Genomic DNA, 19,487 nt, shown 5'->3' with positions numbered 1-19,487 from the left:
CCAGGCTGTGTGTCTGGGCACAACCTTTCCACCAACAGGTTGGACTGGGTTTTCCTTGCTGGTTGTTTTACAGAAGTGGCAAATACAGTGTAAACTCGACTGGCTTGTTCTTGGACTCCAAAAACCACGGTCAGAACCAGTGTGATACCAGGCACTGCAGGCTCCAAAGATCCCACCCCACAGCTCTCTTCCCCCAGAGATGCTGACATAGACACAAAAAGAAATCCTGCTCTGACCTGGAACTCCGGTTTAACGAATCCAACTCTTTTGTCATGATTTTTTTGCTGTGTTTGCCAAGGGAAGAGGAAAAAAGTGAGCGAACTAAGCAAGAAATGAGCCATCCTTGCATTCCCTGGAGGGTGTTTCCGTCTCCGATCGCTATAGCAGACCAGAAAGTAATGACATTTTCACGATCTGCCTGAGAGCAAAACCAATCCACATCCCTTCCCCTTTCTGCTCACTGAGAGGTGAGTTTGAGCAGAGAAGTATTGATACAGCGACTCGAGGGTTTGCTCTGAGTCTGAGCAAGCATCAGAACGCTGAAGAAGCCAGCGTGCTGCAGACCTCAGCTTTACATCAGAACATTAAAGGACAGGGGATCACAATAAGTAACCCATAGATTTCTCAAGGAGAAAGGATTGCTGAGAGCTTCTTCCTAACAATTCTTTGCTGTTTGAATGGTTTCCTTTCATTGCAGAGCTTTTCTTGCACTAAAAGCGTTCAATAATGCAAACCCAGGTAGATTTACATTTTTATCTTTCAACACCAACATGTAGAGCAGCTGGGCTGATGGTGGAAACAGATTCCACATAAAATCAGAAACAAACAGTACTTAATAGCTTGAGCAGACTCCTAAAATCACCCTCTCTGTACTCCATGTACGCGTGGAGGCAAACGTCTACAGCAAACTGTGGTGTCAACAAGGCTGGGAGAGCTGGGGGTGTTCAGCCTGGAGAAGAGAAGGCTGCAGGGAGACCTTAGAGCAGCTTCCAGTGCTGAAAGGGCTCCAGAAAAGCTGACTGGGGTTGCCCAGAGCAGTGGTGGCTGCCCCATCCCTGGAGGGGTTCAAGGCCAGGCTGGATGGGGCTTGGAGCCTCTGAACCAGTGGGAGGTGTCCCTGCCCATCACAGAGGGGTTGGAACCCAAATTATTCTATGATTCTATGTTGTGTCTTTTCCTGAAGAGCTCTTCCCTCCTGCCTCCCTCTGTTCAGCCGTAACCCTGAGCAGAACTGGTTTGCTCCCCACCTCGAAGCCACGCAATCAGTTTCCTTGCAAGCCAACACCATCTGTGTTTCTTCTCTCTTTACAGAACATGAACATCCAGGTGGAGGACATAAGGATCCGCGCCATCCTCGCCACGTACCGCAAGCGGGTGCCGGTCACCGAGGGTTACGTGGAGGTGAAGGACGAAGGGACCTGGAAGCAGATCTGCGACAAGCACTGGACCATGAAAAATTCCCGAGTTGTCTGTGGCATGTTTGGATTTCCGAGCGAGAGGAAATACAACACCAACGTCTACAAGTAAGTGCAGACACAAGCGCGTTTCTTTGAACACTCGGGGCCTTGTTCAGAAATGCAAATTGTCAAGTGACACTGGAGACCTTGAGGTCGAAAAAAAACCCTCCGACTGCTTCATTCCTTCAGATCGGATTTTCCTTCTGTGTAAATATTTGAAATGCCAAGCATTTCCTTGGGCAGCCTGGGGACTCGTTTGATCCTCACCATTCTGGCTGAAAACCTAGAGCGGCATCAGATGTACTATTTGACAGGTTATATAGTAGAAATATGGTTGGAAAAGACCTCTAAGCCCATCCAGTCCAACCATCAGCCCAATCCCACTGCGCACACTAAACCATGTCCCAAAGTGCCATGTCCACGTTCTTTGAACCCCTCCAGGGATGGAGATTCCTTCCCAGCCCTGGGTAGCCTGGTCCGATGCTTGAAATCTTGCTTCCAGCTATAGCCTAGTCATTCCCTTCACCGGGTTTAGGTTCTGTTGGCTACAGGAGGTGGATGTGACCCAACTGATCATGCTCTCCCAGTAAAACTATCAACTTGCAAGCAAACTGAACCACATCCCTCTGCAGAAAGCCAGCTGTGGGATCAGATCTGGAATGCAATGAAAGCTCCAACTGAGGAATCTTGGAATAAGCCAGGACTTCGTTGTGTTTCGTTGCCCAGGTTCCTCTTTCCTACTCACAATTCCTGGTCTGACACCTCTCCTGACATGTTTACCACCTGTGCTGGCTCTCGTGGAAGTTCATTGCCCGTGGTTTATGGGTGTCTCGCTGCCAAATCACCCACAAAGGAGCAGTCCACCCAAGGGAACGTTTCCCAGCGAATCTCCTACTGTTGTGAACCTCAGTTCAGCTCCTTTGGCACAAGCAATTCCTCAGGGGCCCAGGCTGGAAGAGCTGCCAGCCACCTCCAGCTGTGTGACTTGCTGCGTCCGTTAAATCCTGCTCTGAGCTGAGGGCTGAGATAAAAATGTCAGTAGAGCATCCGTACTGCTCCTCCCAGCGTTGCTGCTGCCTGTGCACCCCAGATGGTGCTTGTAGGAGGAAGCAATTTGGGGCAGTTGAGATTTCAGTGCTGCTTTTTCTTCCTAGAATTGCTTTAAAATGAGGGAAGAAAATAGTGATCTGTAGGGAGGATGATGTGTTCAGGCTGTGTTTCCTCTTTCTTGGAAGCCAGGAGCTCTGGTCTTTTTGGAGTCGTTGCTTCTGCTTGCACTTTCGTAGCATCATAGTGTGGATTGGGTTGGAAGATAAATAACCAGTATGAAATTCTGTTTTGGGGCTTCCTAGAGAGAGGAGCGGTGAATTAATAATTGCTACCAGGCAGCCTCGTGTTTTGCTCCCACAGAGGAGTGTTTGCTCCCATCAGTTCAGCTTGTCTCCCTCTAACTCAGCTCTAACATTCCTGCATTGGAGCAGCAGCAAGGCAGAATAAATCACCTCTAGGAAGACAAAGTAGATTTTTCCTGCTTCTCAGTTGCGGTGTTTCCAAGAAAACCATTAACTTCAGCAGCTGGAGCCATCTGCCTTAAATAAAAGGATGCTTGGTAATTGTCCTTCCTCTCAAAAGAAAGAGATGGAAAAACTGAGGCGCAGTTATTCAGCACAATGTTCAGCAGGGCTGCAAATCCCCTTCAGCGCAGCTGGAGCTGTGAATATGCAGCACTTGGAAACATCGGGCTTGGAGGTCTTTGCTATCGAGCCAGATGGATTTGTAGAATCACAGAATGGTTTGAGCTGGAAGGGACCTCAAGGTCCATCTAGTTCCACCCTCTTCCATGGGCAGCGACACCTCCCACTGGATCAGGGGCTCCAAGCCCCATCCAACCTGGCCTTGAACCCCTCCAGGGATGGGGCAGCCACCACTGCTCTGGGCAAGAAGAACATGAACAAGAGCTCATCTCTGGCCAGTTGCTTGAACTAAATCCTGTGAAGCCTCAGAAACGTTCTTCTCATTTCTCAGTCTTTGCTCGCCCTCACTGTAAATACCGTTCTCCCAAGAGTGAATCCTTTCCTCCTCCTCCTGCTCCGCAGCTGGGAAATGGGCTGGAATCAGGTTTCTGCCAGCCAGGGCTGCGAATGTCCCCTTCTCACATCCCCACCAGTCACACTCCACACCAGCTAAGGTTTCACATGCTGAGCTAGCCGGTGCTCTGCTCCACTTCTGCACAATGGTGGGAGGTGAAATGAGTTGCAGATGGATCTTGCTTGAAAGAAAACAACTTAGTTCATCGTTGTCCCAGTGCCAGGCTTCTATTCCTGAATGTAACTTAGACCCTGCAGTTGACAGCACGATTTATGGTAGGAAACGAAAAAAGTCTCAATGTTGTTTCCATGTTCTTGTTCATTCTTCAAAGGGATTTTATATAGGCACCACTTGTTAACTCCTCCTCCCAGCTCCTGGTTGAGAAAACAGAATAAAATTAAATGCATTTTGCTGATGGGGAGAGTAGAAGTTTGTGACCGGAGATGCCAAAGGCAGAGAGATGGGCTTGATGCCTTCTCGAGCCCTTTATGATTTATCAAAGGCGTGGAAGGGGGAGCTCAGCACTTCAGGGTACGTCATTCAGTGTCGGTTCAAACAGCATCTCCCAGTTTAACCAGTCTGCTCATAGCATTATGAAGCTGGTCAGATGTGTAGGGCACTCAACCATTTCTGTGCGTGTAGGAGAAATCCTCATGGTTTGGGTTCTCCCTAGCAAAGCAGAATGTGGCAGCTCTGGCTTCTCTTCTGAGGCTGAAGACAGAGAACTTGTTAACTTAGGTAAATGCTTGAAGAAACTAAACCATATGCTCCCATCGCTGAGGAGTTCACCAGCTTCTGTTTAGCGTGTTAGGGGTGACTTTTCCTGGTGTGTGTGTGTAATGATGCGTTTTCTGCTCCCCAAGCCCTTTCAAACGCTTTCTTACACAGCGAGGTTCCATTAGCTAAACCCTCACCCACCTCCTGCAGCCCTTGGGCTTAACCTGTGTCTTTGTTTAAAGCCCATGTGGTGAAAGTCCCTCTCCCCTGAGCAGCTGAAATGGTTTGGGACTCCAACTTGACCTAAAATTGGCTCAGCTCTTGCAGCAGGATTGTTCTCTCACACCTCTGACCTGAGCAGCTCTTGGCTTCATTTCCATCAAGGCCAACAAGAGCAGGGTTGCATCCTTTTGGTGTTAAAAAGCCTGTAACAAGAATGCCCTGAGTTTCTGTCTGTAAAGATCATTGAAATTCTACTTCTTTATGTATTTGGTCTGGGGAAATGAGGTGGGGCTTGCTTTGGCTGCTTCTCCCCAGCCTACTGAGGGCTGTTAATACCAACCAGATGTTAATGCCTCATGAAATTTCCAGGATGAGGTCATTGTTTGCTATTATAAGGCATCCCCGTAATTACTTCTCTAAGACAGGCTGTGTTTCTTGTCTGCTTTGGAGCCCGTGGAGCTCTCCGCACATGTCCGCGGAGAGCCCGCAGTGAAAATTCTCCTCCAGGTTCTCACTTCCATGCTGAGCGCACAGACGGAGAGGGTGGTGGGGCAGAGCTGTGCTAGGAGAGCATGGAGAGCAGTTGCACAATGCAAGCTCCTCCAGATGCTTTCCAATGTGTAACCTATGTCTGAATCCACCCCGTTGGCTCTGCAGTTATTGCTCAAGTGGGACCTTGGTGCTGAGCTCTAGCAGCCCAAGGGCAGAGGCTTTCATGGCTCGTTGGTTGAGATGGAGTATTCTGGATAGATTAATTAAAAGGAAGAGAACTCTTTAAGGCTTCATCCAAATTGAACAAGAAGTGGCTAACTCCTCTTTCTGCCTTCATCCCTGCCTGCAGGAGAGCTGGGGAGGAGATCTTGGTCAGGGAGTGCAGGGAGAGGACAAGGGGAATGGTTTTAAGTTGAAAAAGGGGAGATTGAGATGAGATCTTGGGCAGAAAAGTTTTTCTGTGAGGGTGGGGAGGCCCAGGTTGCCCAGAGCAGTGGTGGCTGCCCTATCCCTGGAGGGGTTCCAGGCCAGGTTGGATGGGGCTTGGAGCCCCTGATCCAGTGGGAGGTGTCCCTGAGTGGGACTGGATGGGTTTTAAGAGCCTTTTCAACCCAAACCATTCCATGATTCCCCCTCATCCTATCCCTGCCCTCCCAGATCCAGAGCCCCTCCCCAGCTTTTCTGCAGCCCCTTTCAGCACTGGAAGCTGCTCTAAGGTCTCCCTTGAGCCTTTTCCAGGCTGAACAACCCCAACTCTCTCAGCCTGTCCTTGTTTAGGAGGACAGCCCTCAGATCAATGTCGTGGCCTCTGCTGGAATCCCTCTAACAGATCCATGTCCACCCTGTTCCTGTGTATTCCTTTCAGGATGTTTGCCAGCAGAAGGAAGCAGCGTTACTGGGCTTACTCCATGGACTGCACTGGGAACGAGGCTCACATCTCCAGCTGCAAACTGGGCAATCACCTCAATGTGGATGCAAAGAACGCGACGTGTGAGAACGGGATGCCTGCAGTAGTTAGCTGCGTCCCTGGACGCGCCTTCGCCCCCAGCAGCCACAGTGGCTTCCGAAAAGCCTTCAGGCAGGAGGTGAGTGGGGAAAAATCCCAACCTGTCTAGTGGGAAAAGCCTGGGGGTGCATCATAGAATCATAGAATAGTTTGGGTTGGAAGGGACCTTAAAGATCATCTAGTTCCAACTGCCGTGTGGTGGGCAGGGACACCTCCCACTGGACCAGGGGCTCCAAGCCCCATCCAACCTGGCCTTGAACCCCTCCAGGGATGGGGCAGCCACCACTGCTCTGGACAACCTGTTCCAGTGTCTCACCACCCTCATGGTGAAGAAATTCCTCCTTATGTCCAGCCTAAACCTGCCCCTCTGCAGGTTATCCCCATCGCCCCTCATCCTATCACTCCAAGCCTTTGTGAACAGTCCCTCCCCAGCTTCTCGTAGCCCCTTCAGGTGCTGGAAAGTCACTAGAAAGTCTCCTCACAGCCTTCTCCAGGCTGAACAACCCCAACTCTCGTTTCTCCAGAAGGCATGTGTATGCCCGTAGCCACAAGCCAGTTGTGCCAATGTCCCCTCTTTGTATTCCTCTCTCCTTACGAGCCCAGTTCCCATCCTCACAGTCCTTGCCTCTCTCTGCAGACTGGGAAGGGTGGGAGACTGGCTCGGTGCTGGGGCTGGCAAGGCTGCGAGCGAGTAGTAAGCAAACCCATTTGTCACGTTTCTATTTGAGTTGTGCTGCTCTCGCCAGCTGAACTCGTGCCCAGCAGCTTTGCTGTTTCACTCAAACGCCGCCGGGTTGGTTTTCCCGGAGAGGTATCGGGGAAACAAGCTGGTATTTCCTCTGCTCCTGTATCTTCTGTAAAGAAATGCCCTGAGAGACTGGGAAAACACAGCCTAGAGGAAAGGCTGAATAAGCTGTGTTTGTTTAGTCTAGCAAGGAGAGGGTTGAGCATAGAGTAAAAATGCTAAGATATGCAGAAGGCTGTTATAAAAGGACTGGGAATTGGGTGTTTTTGGTGTCAGCAGGGCAACTCCATGCGAAACAACAGCTTAACTTGTAGTAAACGGGGGTCCGGGTGTTGCTAGTGGAAGTTTTCCAGCTGGAAGGCACGTGCAGCCTCCAGAAGCGGCTGTGAGTTCTGGGTATGAAGGCGCTTCGTGCCAGATTAAAGGGTTTTTGCAGGATGCGTTAGGTGCCTGCATCCCCAGCCCTGTCCCCGTCTGACTTCAGGAGTGGCCTTTCTCTTGGCGTGGGAAAATCACAGGGTGATTGGAGTGGGGAGAAACTCAAAGCCCATCCAGTCCCACCCCTGCCATGGGCAGGGACACCTCCCACTGGATCAGGGGCTCCAAGCCCCATCCAACCTGGCTCTAAGGTCTTTTCGGAGCCTCCAGCCCTCTGATCATCTCCATGGCCTCTTCCAAACTCACTCCAACAGATCCATGTCCTCCAGACCTCACCTCCAGCCGCTCTGCAGTGGGAATAGCACAGACCTCTCTGTGGTTCGGAGGAGGCACTTCTCTTTCTTGCAGGATCTGAGTCTTGAGGGTGAAAGGTCTTGTAAACCATTGCTAATCTTCTGAGCCACGCGCACTGCCAAGTAATTCCTTAAGCCTTTTTGGAGGCTTTGGATGTCCTTCCTGTGACCTCAGCCTTGAGAACTCTATATGCTTCTAGTTTTAAAAGTTAAGAGTTTATTTCCTCCTAGGCTGCACGAAGCAGCGGTGCTCCTGTAACTAGAACTCAGCTCCCACCACAACTACACGTCTCTGGGTGGGAGTCTCTGCTCGGTACCAGGCAAAGGTGTGAACGATGCATAACTGGTGACTCACAGAAGTAGAAGGAGAACAGAAATGAATGGAACTCAAATTGCCACTCAGCTGTGTCCTTTAGACTGGGGTCTGTCAGATCACCCATTCCACTAGTCCTAACTGCAGTGGTTAGGTAGTTTTTACAGGGCTTGAGTTCTGTGATGATCTTCTCAGTTAAGCCAGGACCCCTGTTTGAAGATCTGAACCCATCTAGTGGCTGAACCACAGGCAGCAAGTGGGTAAGAGCCATGCGCTGGCCGGCTCAGAGTGATCCCCAAACCTCCTGTACGGCTCCCCAGAGATTGAGAACTGGGTTGTTGCCTGTCCAGCCACTCCTCTGGGGAGCAGTGACCTTCTCTGTGGAAGTGGATGTGTCAAAAGGCTCCTGATTCAAAGCAGGAGAGAATGACGATGTCTATTTTTATTCTCCGCCCGTGCATAGGGATGCAAGAAACACACATCTGTACGTACCATAAGTCTTAGCAGATAATGATCTCCCTTCATCCAGCACTTCTAGCCTTTTGTATGATGTGGTGGTTGCTTCAAGGTGCCACCAGATCATCGAGTCCAACCGTTCCCATCAATCACTAACCCATGTCCCTCAGCACCTCGCCCACCCGGCCCTTAAACCCCTCCAGGGAAGGTGCCTCAACCCTCTCCCTGGGCAGCCTCTGCCAGTGCCTAATCACCCTTTCTGGGAAATATTTTTTCCTAATGTCCAGCCTGAACCTCCCTGGTAGAGCTTGAGGCCATTCCCTCTCGTCCTGTCCCCTGTCCCTCGGGAGAAGAGCCCAGCACCCTCCTCTCCACAACCTCCTTTCAGGGCATTGGAGAGAGCAATGAGGTCTCCCCTCAGCCTCCTCTTCTCCAGGCTAAACACCCCCAGCTCTCTCAGCTGCTCCTCTTGTTCTCCAGCCCCTTCCCCAGCTTCGTTGCTCTTCTCTGGACTCGCTCCAGAGCCTCAACATCCTTCTTGTGGTGAGGGGCCAGCACTGACCCCAGGATTCGAGGAGCGGTCTCCCCAGGGCCGAGGCCAGAGGGAGAAGAACCTCCCTGGCCCTGCTGGCCACGCCGTGTCTGATCCAAGCCAAGATGCCCTTGGCCTTCTTGGCCCCCTGGGCCCCTGCTGGCTCCTGTTCAACCAACACCCCCAGGTCCTTCTCCTCCAGGCAGTTTCCAGCCAGAGGCAGTGCTAACAGCGCTTCTGTTCGTGTCTTCCAGCAACCACTGGTGAGGCTGAAAGGAGGAGCCAACACTGGCGAAGGACGAGTGGAAGTGCTGAAAAACGGGGAGTGGGGAACGGTTTGCGATGATAACTGGAACCTGGTGTCGGCCAGCGTGGTGTGCCGAGAGCTTGGCTTCGGGAGCGCCAAGGAAGCAATAACGGGCGCGAGGCTCGGACAAGGTAAGAGCAGCAAGAGCTCCCGGGACCGTTGGTGCCTTGGCCATCTCTGAGAACCCTTCTGTGATTCACGACAGGGCGTATTTTTAGTGGAATGTTTGGTTTGGGGACCAAGAATTTGTTCTCTACGCTTAATAAATCTCTCAAGTCTAGGAACTTGAGGCTGAGCTGGAATATGTGACTTAGAAAGATATTCAAGATTCCTTGAAAGAAGTCTAGTAATGATGAGTTTAACCTTTCCCTCAGACAGCTGTTACAGTAATTACTCCTTCGTTATCACATCCGTTGGTCTCAAATTCTCTTTGCAAGCTCTCCAGATCCGCACCATGGTGTAATGCATTACTAGAAGGTTCCTGGCAAAGCAAGGTCCTGGAGCTAGACTTCAAACACTCTCTAATTTAAGACCAGAACATTAATTTAGCCCATTATAAATAGAAGGGCATTTGAACAGTTCAGAGCCAGGTTCGGGTTTGGATTTCCTGTGTTTGGGAGTTGGGTTCAATCCCAAACTGTGGTACGCGGCAACTCCAAGCCTAACGTACGCCCTCTCAAACCACCCTCTGATTCACACGCCGCGTTCCCGCAGCATAAACCCTAAAGAACACGACACCAAACCCAACCCTTTATTGACAGACCAAATGAACGGGGGACATTTCTCCAGCCCAGCAGGGTTGGGAGAAGGGGAGGGAAAGCAACAACACGTGTAGAGCCCGGTGGTGGCATCTGCAAGCTGGAAAGCTTTTTAAAATGTGACCTGCCCGTTGGGTTTGCCAAAACCATCTTGTGGTTTGATGCTGGGAGGTGCTGATGTGTTTAGCTGCATTGAGGAGGCAGTGGAATCATCACGGGGAGGGGGGGAAGAAGCTGCCACGTGAGGGAGGAGAACGCGCCGTTCCCTGCCTTCTCCTGCAGCCGCAGGCTGGAAACCCTTAGCTGCCGATTCCCACACGTTCGCCTGCCGTTTAATGTTAAACACGAGCAATAATTAATCAGTGCGCCCTGTCAAAGTTGTCCCTTGGGATGACGAGCGCTCGGTAACTCCCTTCAGCAACCAGATCCTTGTGCTGTGGTAGGAAAAGGAGCTTTTTTGACCCAAACTCCCCTCCGTGCTCCCATGGCACAAGGGAGTCTCCCAGCTCTTAAACCCCATGTCCATGTGTGCATTTACACTTTGCTTTCTTAGAGCCGTTTCTCAGGGGTTTTTGTTGTGTTCAAAGACTGATTTCAGGTCTCGTTGTTGCTCTGTTGGAGATGTAATTTCACAGGGTAAAAAACACTTAAAGGTGGAAACGTAGAAACATGGAATTGCTAAGGTTGGAAAAGACCTTGAAGACCATCCAGTCCAACCATCAACTCAACCCCACCATAACTCCTAAACCACATCCCAGAGTACTACGTCTACATGTTCTTTGAACTGGATATGAGGAGAAATTTCTTTATTGAAAGAAGCCCTGGCCCAGGCTGCCCAGGGCAGCGGTGGAGTCATCATCCCTGGAGGGGTTCAAGGCCAGGTTGGATGGGGCTTGGAGCCTCTGATCCAGTGGGAGGTGCCCCTGCCCATGGCCGGGGTGGGACTGGGTAGGTTTGAGGTCCCTTCCAACCCAACCCATTCTGATTCTTTCAGACCAGCTTTGTCCTCAGTTTGGAACCGGGACCCGCGAATTCCACAGGGAGGGTTGTTGCCTTCTCACGTACCTTTCTCCTCTTGCTGTGTATCCTTAGTAGAAACGACAATTATCTGCTGCCACTTATCCAGGGAGGAACCAGATTATTCAGTTTGGCTCCTCACACCTTGAGACCCTTCTCTGCAGGATGAAATGACGTTTCTTCTCCTGTTTCCATCGATGCTGTTGGAGTCTGTGACACACACCTGCCCCTGAGCTGTGTTTCTCACCTATCCCTGTGCTGTTCTGCTTTGCTGTCCCAGCAGACGTGTCCATGTCCCATTTAAATGTCAGGGCTTGACTGGGAGCAGGTTCCAGCACGCAGACCCAGCCAAGAGGTCATAATTTGAGAATTCCTACAGCTGAAGTTTGTAAATTATGTAACAATGGAAACTTGGCTTTTCCTGTGGTTCTTGTGTGCTTGAGTCTCAGAGACTACTGGAAAGAATTTAAAGGTAAAATTACTTATAATAATCCTGCAATTTTTTGGTTTATTTTTACAAGAAATCACTGGAATTTTTTTTCAGGCTTACCATGTTTTTAGTGCAAGAGGCCAGCGTGGTGTCTGCAATGTATTAATAAATAGTAGCATGGGCAGGAGATAAGGACTCTCTTATTCTTTCTTCTTTTCCTCCCCAAGGCATGGGTCCAATTCATCTCAACGAGATTGATTGTACGGGCTTTGAAAAATCAGTCACGGACTGCAAGTTCAACATGGAATCACAGGGCTGTAACCACGAAGAAGACGCTGCTGTGAGATGCAACGTTCCAGCGATGGGTTTCCAGAATCAGGTGAGAAGAAAAGTGACCTGGATGGGAGTAACCGTGGCGAGTTCATCTCAAAGCACCTTCTCCCCTCCCTTGCTGTGCAGGGCAGGAATCAGTTCATAGAATCATGGAATGATTGGGTTGGAAGGGATCTTAAAACCTATCCAGTTCCACCCCTGACAAGGGCAGGGACACCTCCCACTGGATCAGGGGCTCCAAGCCCCATCCAACATAGACTTCAACACCTCCAGGGATGGGGCAGCCACCACTGCTCTAGGCAACCTTCCCCACCCTCACGGAAAACATTTCTGACTAAGATCTCATCTCAATCTCCCCTCTTGCAGCTTAAAACCCTTCCCCCTCATCCTGTTTCTGATCCAGAGCCTCTCCCCATCTTTCCCAGAGCTCCTTTCAGCACTGGAAGCTGCTCTAAGGTCTCCCTGAAGCCTTCTCTTCTCTAGGCTCATGTGGTAAGTTCTCCAGTCCATGCAGGGGTTGGAACTGGAGAGTCTTTAATGTCCCTTCTAGCCCAAACCATTCCATGACTCGGCTCAGCAACTTTAATAACAAGCCTTTAATCACAAAACAAGACATTGTGAGTTGGTTCATCAACTGTTGCATCTTCCCTATCAAGTTTACTACAACCCTTACTGACCTACGAGTTTTTTTCTGCCCTGCAGCTGCGTCTGAGCGGTGGCCGCAACCCGTACGAGGGCCGGGTGGAGGTGCTGGCTGAGCGCAACGGCACTTTGAAGTGGGGCACGGTCTGCAGCGAGAACTGGAGCACCGTGGAGGCCATGGTGGTGTGTCGGCAGCTGGGCTTGGGCTTTGCCAGCCACGCCTTCCAGGTGAGTCCCCGTGCACGTGTTTCAGCTGTGGTGGCACACGTGTTGTTGGGTTGGGGCTACTGGAGGAGGAGGGAGGCTTATTAGGAAAAAAAATCAAACACAAACCACAGCGTTCAGCTTCAAAGCATTAGAATAGAATCATGGAATCGTTAAGGTTGGAAGAGACTTCAAGATCATCAAGTCCAGCTGAGAGTTGGTGAGATCCTAAAGGTTCAACCTCATTGTGCAAAAGCCAATAGGGGAAATTTGATAGGAATGGTTGGACTGGATGATCTGGTGGGTCTTTTCCAACCTGGTGATTCTATGATTCTATGATTTGGAGCAGAAGAAGGTGTTCAAGGTCACATTGGATGGGGCTTGGAGCCCCTGATCTAGTAGGAGGTGTCCCTGCCCACGGCAGGGGGTGGGAACTAAATGATCTTTAATGTCCTTTCCAACCCAAACTGTTCTATGATTCTATGTTGTAGCTCCAGGCACAGCTGCTGTTTTCAGACTGCTCAGAGAAACCAGACTCCTTTAGCCCTGGTTGGGCTGGTGGTTGCATCCACTTTCTTATCCCTCCATAAATCAGGGGGAATTGACCTCCTCAGGCTGATTGAAGCATGGAAGCCAAGTTTAACCTGGTATCAAATTACTTGAAAACAATTTGATTTTGCTCCTGCAGTTCCTTCTCAGATCAGTGTCTGAGGTTCAGCTTCACAAGAGCTCCTCAAGCTGTTTGTGTTTCTTGCTCCTCCAATGTGAAATGCCCTAAACCCTCCCTGCTTGCACGGTGTTTCATAAAAGGATAAAAGCTGCATATGATATGAAGCCAGGCTGAGAGAGTTGGGGCTTTTCAGCCTGGAGAAGGCTCCAGGGAGACCTTAGAGCAGCTTCCAGTGCTGAAAGGGGCTCCAGGAAAGGAGGATGAGGGGGAAGGGTTTTAATCTGCAAGAGGGGAAATTGAGATGAGATCTTAGGCAGAAATGTTGTGCTGTGAGGATGGGGAGGCCCTGGTCCAGGTTGCCCAGAGCAGGGGTGGCTGCCCCATCCCTGGAGGGGTTCAAGGCCAGGTTGGATGGGGCTTGGAGCCCCTGATCCAGTGGGAGGTGTCCCTGCCCATGGCAGGGGTGGGACTGGATAATCTTTAAGGTCCTTTCCAGCCCAAACTTTTCTCTGATTCTATGATGTGCAGGTCCCAGTGGGACACGCTGGCGTTGGATTCCTAGGAGGTAGAAAGCAGGAGCTGCCCAGGCTGCTGTTGTCTCAATTCTCCTGTTCAATCCGGTTCCTCCAGCTGATTTGCCTGCGCAGCTGCCAAGCAGAGCGCCGGAGCTGAGGATAGCCACATACCTCAAACCCTGGCCTTTCCAGCTCCCTGCTCTATTGACACAGCCCTGAGAGTCCAGCAAGACACAAGACATTTTTTCCCTTTAGCCCAGACTGCTGGTATGGAGAACAGAAAAGTCCCTTATGCGGATCCCGGCTGCACCAGCTCCGGGAGCATAAAGCATCTCTGTGTAGAACAGGGCAGCCCTGTGTGCGTTGCTAACAGGGTTAACAAACAGCCTCTCGCAATGGAAGCAACGGTACAGATGGGTTTTCTTTTCCTGGAAACGTGCTCCCAGTTTTGACACTAACAGATCTGATTTTCCACACCCCCCTTCCTTCTTCTCTCTTTCTCCCAAGCTTCACAGTTGCAGCTTCATCAAGGTTTTGTGAGTCGTGTTCTGTTGCGAGCTCGTTTTCTGGCATTCCCATAAGTTTTTTGTAAAACTGGGTGATGAAGATGAGTAGTGAGCAGGGTTTCAGCAGCTGGGAATCCTCCTCAGAAGCAAGAGATGCAGACCCTGCTCATCCTGATACTCCTCAAATGCCTTTTTTCCATAATCACTGAGTGGTTGGGATTGGAAGTGACCTCAAAGCCCATCCAGTCCCACCATGGGACACCTCCCACTGGATCAGGGGCTCCAAGCCCCATCCAACCTGGCCTTGAACCCCTCCAGGGATGGGGCAGCCACCGCTGCTCTGGGCAACCTGGGCCAGGGCCTCCCCACCCTCGCAGCAAAACATTTCTGCCTAAAATCTCATCTCAATCTCCCCTCTTCCAGCTTAAAACCATTCCCCCTCATCCTCTCCCTGCCCTCCCTGATATAAAGCCCCTCCCCACCTCTCCTGGAGCCCCTTTCAGCACTGGAAGCTGCTCTGAGGTCTCCCCAAAGCCTTCTCGGGGCTGAAGAACCCCAACTCTCTCGGCCTGTTGAGCCCTCCTCGTGCAAGCAGACACTCTGACATTACTTGTGGCCCTTGCAAGTGCCCAGACGTCACAGGAGTAATGAGGTTTAATTTCCTGCCCAGGAAACATGGTACTGGCACGGAGACGTCAGCGCTGATGATGTGGTCATGAGCGGAGTCAAGTGTTCGGGGACAGAGATGTCCCTCGCCCACTGTCGTCACGATGGAGCCCACGTCTCCTGTCCCAGAGGAGGGGGTCGCTTTGGTGCTGGTGTGTCCTGCTCAGAGAGTGAGTAATTTGGGTTTTATTTCATTTTGGGCTTAAGTATTTTCCCTGAGACGCGTAGGAGAAATGGGGTAGCCCATAGAATAATAGAATCATAGAATCACCAGGTTGGAAAAGACCCACCGGATCATCGAGTCCAACCATTCCCATCAATCACTAACCCATGTCCCTCAGCACCTCGTCCACCCGGCCCTTAAACCCCTCCAGGGAAGGGAACTCAACCCCCTCCCTGGGCAGCCTCTGCCAGGGACCAATGACGCTTTCTGTGAAGAATTTCATCCTGATGTCCAGCCTGACCCTCCCCTGGTGGAGCTTGAGGCCATTCCCTCTCGTCCTGTCCCCTGTCCCCTGGGAGAAGAGCCCAGCTCCCTCCTCTCCACAACCTCCTTTCAGGGAGTTGGAGAGAGCAATGAGGTCTCCCCTCAGCCTCCTCTTCTCCATGCTCAGCCTTGGATATGTCAAAACAGCAGATGGGGCTGAGAAATGCAGCCCAGAAGGGACTCTGGCAGATGCCTGGGGGACGTTTTATTAGCCCAGCAGTTCCTTTCACACCTCCCCTGCCTCCCACCAGCTGCCCCTGACCTGGTGCTCAACGCCGAGCTGGTACAACAAACCGCTTACCTGGAGGACCGGCCGATGCTGATGCTGCAGTGCGCGCTGGAGGAGAACTGCCTGGCCAGCTCGGCCGTCAACACCTCCATCACCTCTGGGTTCCGACGCTTGCTGCGCTTCTCCTCCCAGATCCACAACAACGGGCAGTCGGATTTCCGTCCCAAGAACGGCCGCCACGCGTGGGTCTGGCACGACTGCCACCGGTGAGTGCCAGGGAGGTGTTTGAGCACAGTCGGGACCTCCTTCCATCCATTCCTGGTGCCCGTGCGGGACCGTTTTGCCGTGGGAGTAAAGGGCTGAAGTGCTGGAGCCGCAAATTAGAGCAAATCTCCGAGCTGTACAGAGTTTAAGTGGACTCGAGATGCATTTTAAAGATCATGGAATGGTTTGGAAGGGACCTCAAAGCCCATCCTGTTCCACCTCCTGTCACGAGCAGGGACACCTCCCACTGGATCAGGGGCTCCAAGCCCCATCCAACCTGGCCTTGAACCCCTCCAGGGATGGGGCAGCCACCCCTGCTCTGGGCAACCTGGGCCAGGGCCTCATCCCTGTCACAGCAAAACATTTCACCCTCAGATCTCATCTCAATCTCCCCTCTTTCAGCTGAAAAACCCTTCCCCTCATCCTCTCCCTGCCCTCCCTGATCCAGAGCCTCTCCCCAGCTTTCCCCTTTCAGTCCTGGAAGCTGCTCTAAGACAAGACATTCATTTTTGAAAACATTAAAGCGGTGAATTCTCCAATTTAGGTCCTTTATCTCATTCATAAGTGGTGTGAGCAAGGAGAGGCGTGGAGGTAGCACTGATGCTGAGGGTCTGAAGCTTCAGACTGGGACGTGGGGCAAATGTTAGTCCCTTACCAGGCTGGTTCGCAGAGTTTGCAGAGGCACGAGCAGAGCTGAAACCTCAGCAGCACAGACCCGAAGGGGACTAGGAAAGGGTTTATGTAGGGGAGGAGGAAACCCAGAGCAGCACGGTGTGAGCATCCCCCTCCCTGGGAAGGGGCTGGGGAAGACACGGGTACCACGAGGCTGCAGGCACGTTGCAAGCTGGTTGAGAAAAAAGGCACTTGGAGCTCTTCAGTGAGCGAAGTGAGGCTGGGAAAGGATGAGGAAGAGGCCAAGAGCCATCTGTGTGCTTTAAACTGGAGGCTGTTTATACGGAGGAGGGTGAACTCAATCCCTCTTCAATCTTTCCAGTCTGCAAACACCAGAATGTAAACACCTCTTTGGATGATTCAGACATATTTCAGAGGCTGAGTCAGGCTTGAGAGCCTCAAACTTTGATCAGAGGCAGCCAAGTTAAGACAGCCTCAAAATCAACTGCAGAATTCCTGGCCTTTCCTAGGGCCTCCTTGCATCACTGGGAGCTGCTCTTCGGTTAGTTTTTGACGTGGAAATAGAGCAAAAATGGGAAAGATTCGGAGTAGGGAGTGAGAAGCGCTTAACTTCTGGCAGGTGGCAATTTAATTGCATTTTGGTTAGGGGAGAAGGCAGGAGGAGGTATAAAAAGAATCATACAACAGTTTGGGTTGGGAGGAACCTTAAAGATCATCCAGTTCCAACCCCCTGCCATGAGCAAGGACGAGTCCCACTAGAAATAAATAAAGAAAAATTTCCTCCCCTTCCCTTCTTGCTCCTCTTTTATCCATAAATACGTGTGCACAGCGACGCTGCTGTAAGTGGCTGGAAATTTATAAGCTATGATTATTTTTGCAGCTGGAAGGGAGAGGATTTCTGCAGCGGCTTTTGAATTAGGGCAGTTGCCTCGCTCCTGAGAGACGAGCTCTCGTGTGTCTTGGTGCAGCGTTCCCACAGTCGGGGTAGACACACAGCGATGTAAGGACTTATTCCACTCTCAACACCTGCAGTTGATCTTTTGTTCCCCATAATGTGGCCACGCTGGGGGTTTGCTCCAAGCCTGGGATCAAATTCAACGTGTTGCATCAGCGTGACCGCGTTTGCATGCCCAGCCCTGACCACGGGGAGCTCACAATTGTGTTTTAATCACATTTTTCCCTCCGCTTCCTACTCTGCAATTCCCAGAAGTGGTGGCTGCCCCATCCCTGGAGGGGTTCAAGGCCAGGTTGGATGGGGCTTGGAGCCCCTGATCCAGCGGGAGGTGTCCCTGCCCATGGCAGGAGGTGGGACTGGATGGGCTTTGAGATCCCTTCCAACCCAAACCAGTCTGTGACTTCACCTGGACCAAAGCACAGGCTTCATTTCTTGCTGAACCCAACCCTGCTGTGGTCCAGCTTTCCTAGTTTAGGTGCGCAGCACGGATCATCTGCTCTCTCTGAGCCCTGGAGCATTCCTGAGCACAGCCCAGCCCAGGCTGAGTTGACATTAACACCTCCTCGTTTGAAAGGATGAAGCGTATCATGTGTGAACCCAGCTGTCAGGTTGTTTAGATCCGAGCGGAGCGAGTGTCGAGAGAAGCTGCTTCCATCTGTTGTTAGTTTCCTGCCAATAAATTTACATTCTGCTGCTTTAAAATAAATAAATCAATGCACACAAACAGCCAGATTGCCGGTCTGGGTGCCTCCAGCTCTGTTTGCAGCTTGGTATGAAGGAGCAGGTGAAATATTTCTTGTCCTGATAAACAACAGGGCCACCAGAGATGATGACCTGGCTGAAGATGACTTTCCTTCTTTTTTTTTCCCCCTGTTCCTTGCCATTATAAACCCTGGTGTGATGCTGCAGAGGCTGGGGCAAGGCTCTCCCCGTAGAATAGCTTCAAGATTTGATGCATAAACAAATATCCAGGCCAGGAGCCAGCATGAAGGCATCACGGGTGATGGTGCCACGTAGGATTGTGCCCAGGGGAATGTTCCCTGGCCGTGGTTTCTCTTGCTCTTCCTCCTGTAGCATCGCTTGGTCCGTACCACCTCCTGCGTTGTCATGTATCCCATCCCTCATGGGATGCGGATGGGAGGTGAAATGCTGGGCTCGGGGGATGTGATAGCACAACAAGTCAAGTCTGGGCTGCTTTCACCCACGTTGCCCTGGTCACTGGACCCTCTCCCTTCAGACCTGGTGATTCCAGGGGCATCTGTTCTCCCTAAGGATAATTCTCCCTCCCTGTGCCTCGCAGGCATTACCACAGCATGGAGGTGTTCACGCACTATGATCTACTGAACCTCAACGGAACCAAGGTGGCTGAAGGACACAAAGCCAGCTTCTGCTTGGAAGACACCGAATGCGAAGCAGGTACGTTTATGCTGGGAATTTATTGCTGTTGAAGTCCAGAGAAGGGCTCAAAAGTGGCCTGGCAGAAACCAGTCCTGAGGTTATGCATGTCTGGAGTGATCCCTACAGGAGTAAGAGAAGAAAGACAGGCTGGGAGAGGTGGGGTTGTTCAGCCTGGAGAAGAGAAGGCTCCAGGGAGACCTTAGAGCAGATTCCAGTAGGGAAAGGGGCTCCAGGAAAGCTGGGGAGGGGCTCTTGGTCAGGTGGCTGCCCCATCCCTGGAGGGGTTCAAGGCCAGGTTGGATGGGGCTTGGAGCCCCTGATCCATGGGAGGTGTCCCTGCCCATGGCAAGAGTGGAACTGCATGGGCTTTGAGGTCCCTTCCAACCCAAACCACTCCACAATTCCCTTCTAAGAGAATCCCTGAAGGCCCCATATGCTGAGGTTTTCAGATCTCAGTTCCTTACATCCATGCCCTGAGCTGCTCTGAAGACCTTTTCAGATTCCTGTAAAGTGAGAAATTCCCCAACGTGCCTGTGGGTGATGGAAGGTGGCTGTTCCTCCTGTGCATTCAAGCAGTACGTGCATTCCAAGACAAGACATTGAGCAGGACACTGTTGTATTAAATCACGCCCAAACCGATGTACCTGCAGCTTATTGTGGCTGTGGGACTGGAGAACCACCAGTTCTTCCTTCCATCTGGGGGTGGGAAATACC

The 19,487-nt window shown here is 51.4% G+C and overlaps 1 protein-coding gene and 1 long non-coding RNA gene across 2 annotated transcripts in view; both read left to right on the top strand.

The window, feature by feature from the left end:
• The window catches only part of LOC138731618 (uncharacterized), a 349,611-nt gene that overhangs the window by 324,899 nt on the left and 5,225 nt on the right, over positions 1-19,487 (top strand). The window lies entirely within an intron of this gene.
• LOXL2 (lysyl oxidase like 2) overlaps positions 1-19,487 on the top strand; it is a 40,886-nt gene that overhangs the window by 19,684 nt on the left and 1,715 nt on the right. Inside the window, exons 4-11 of the mRNA XM_069877573.1 lie at positions 1,312-1,523; positions 5,842-6,061; positions 9,014-9,197; positions 11,499-11,650; positions 12,307-12,474; positions 14,812-14,977; positions 15,546-15,789; positions 18,676-18,791. Coding sequence (XP_069733674.1) covers positions 1,312-1,523; positions 5,842-6,061; positions 9,014-9,197; positions 11,499-11,650; positions 12,307-12,474; positions 14,812-14,977; positions 15,546-15,789; positions 18,676-18,791 — 1,462 coding nt within the window. The remainder of the gene's footprint in view (positions 1-1,311; positions 1,524-5,841; positions 6,062-9,013; positions 9,198-11,498; positions 11,651-12,306; positions 12,475-14,811; positions 14,978-15,545; positions 15,790-18,675; positions 18,792-19,487) is intronic.

The sequence above is a fragment of the Phaenicophaeus curvirostris genome, chromosome 27 (genome assembly GCF_032191515.1).
Source record: "Phaenicophaeus curvirostris isolate KB17595 chromosome 27, BPBGC_Pcur_1.0, whole genome shotgun sequence".
Lineage (NCBI taxonomy): Eukaryota > Metazoa > Chordata > Aves > Cuculiformes > Cuculidae > Phaenicophaeus > Phaenicophaeus curvirostris.
Note: the sequence above shows the minus strand (reverse complement) of the source record. Positions and strands in the feature narration are given on the sequence as shown.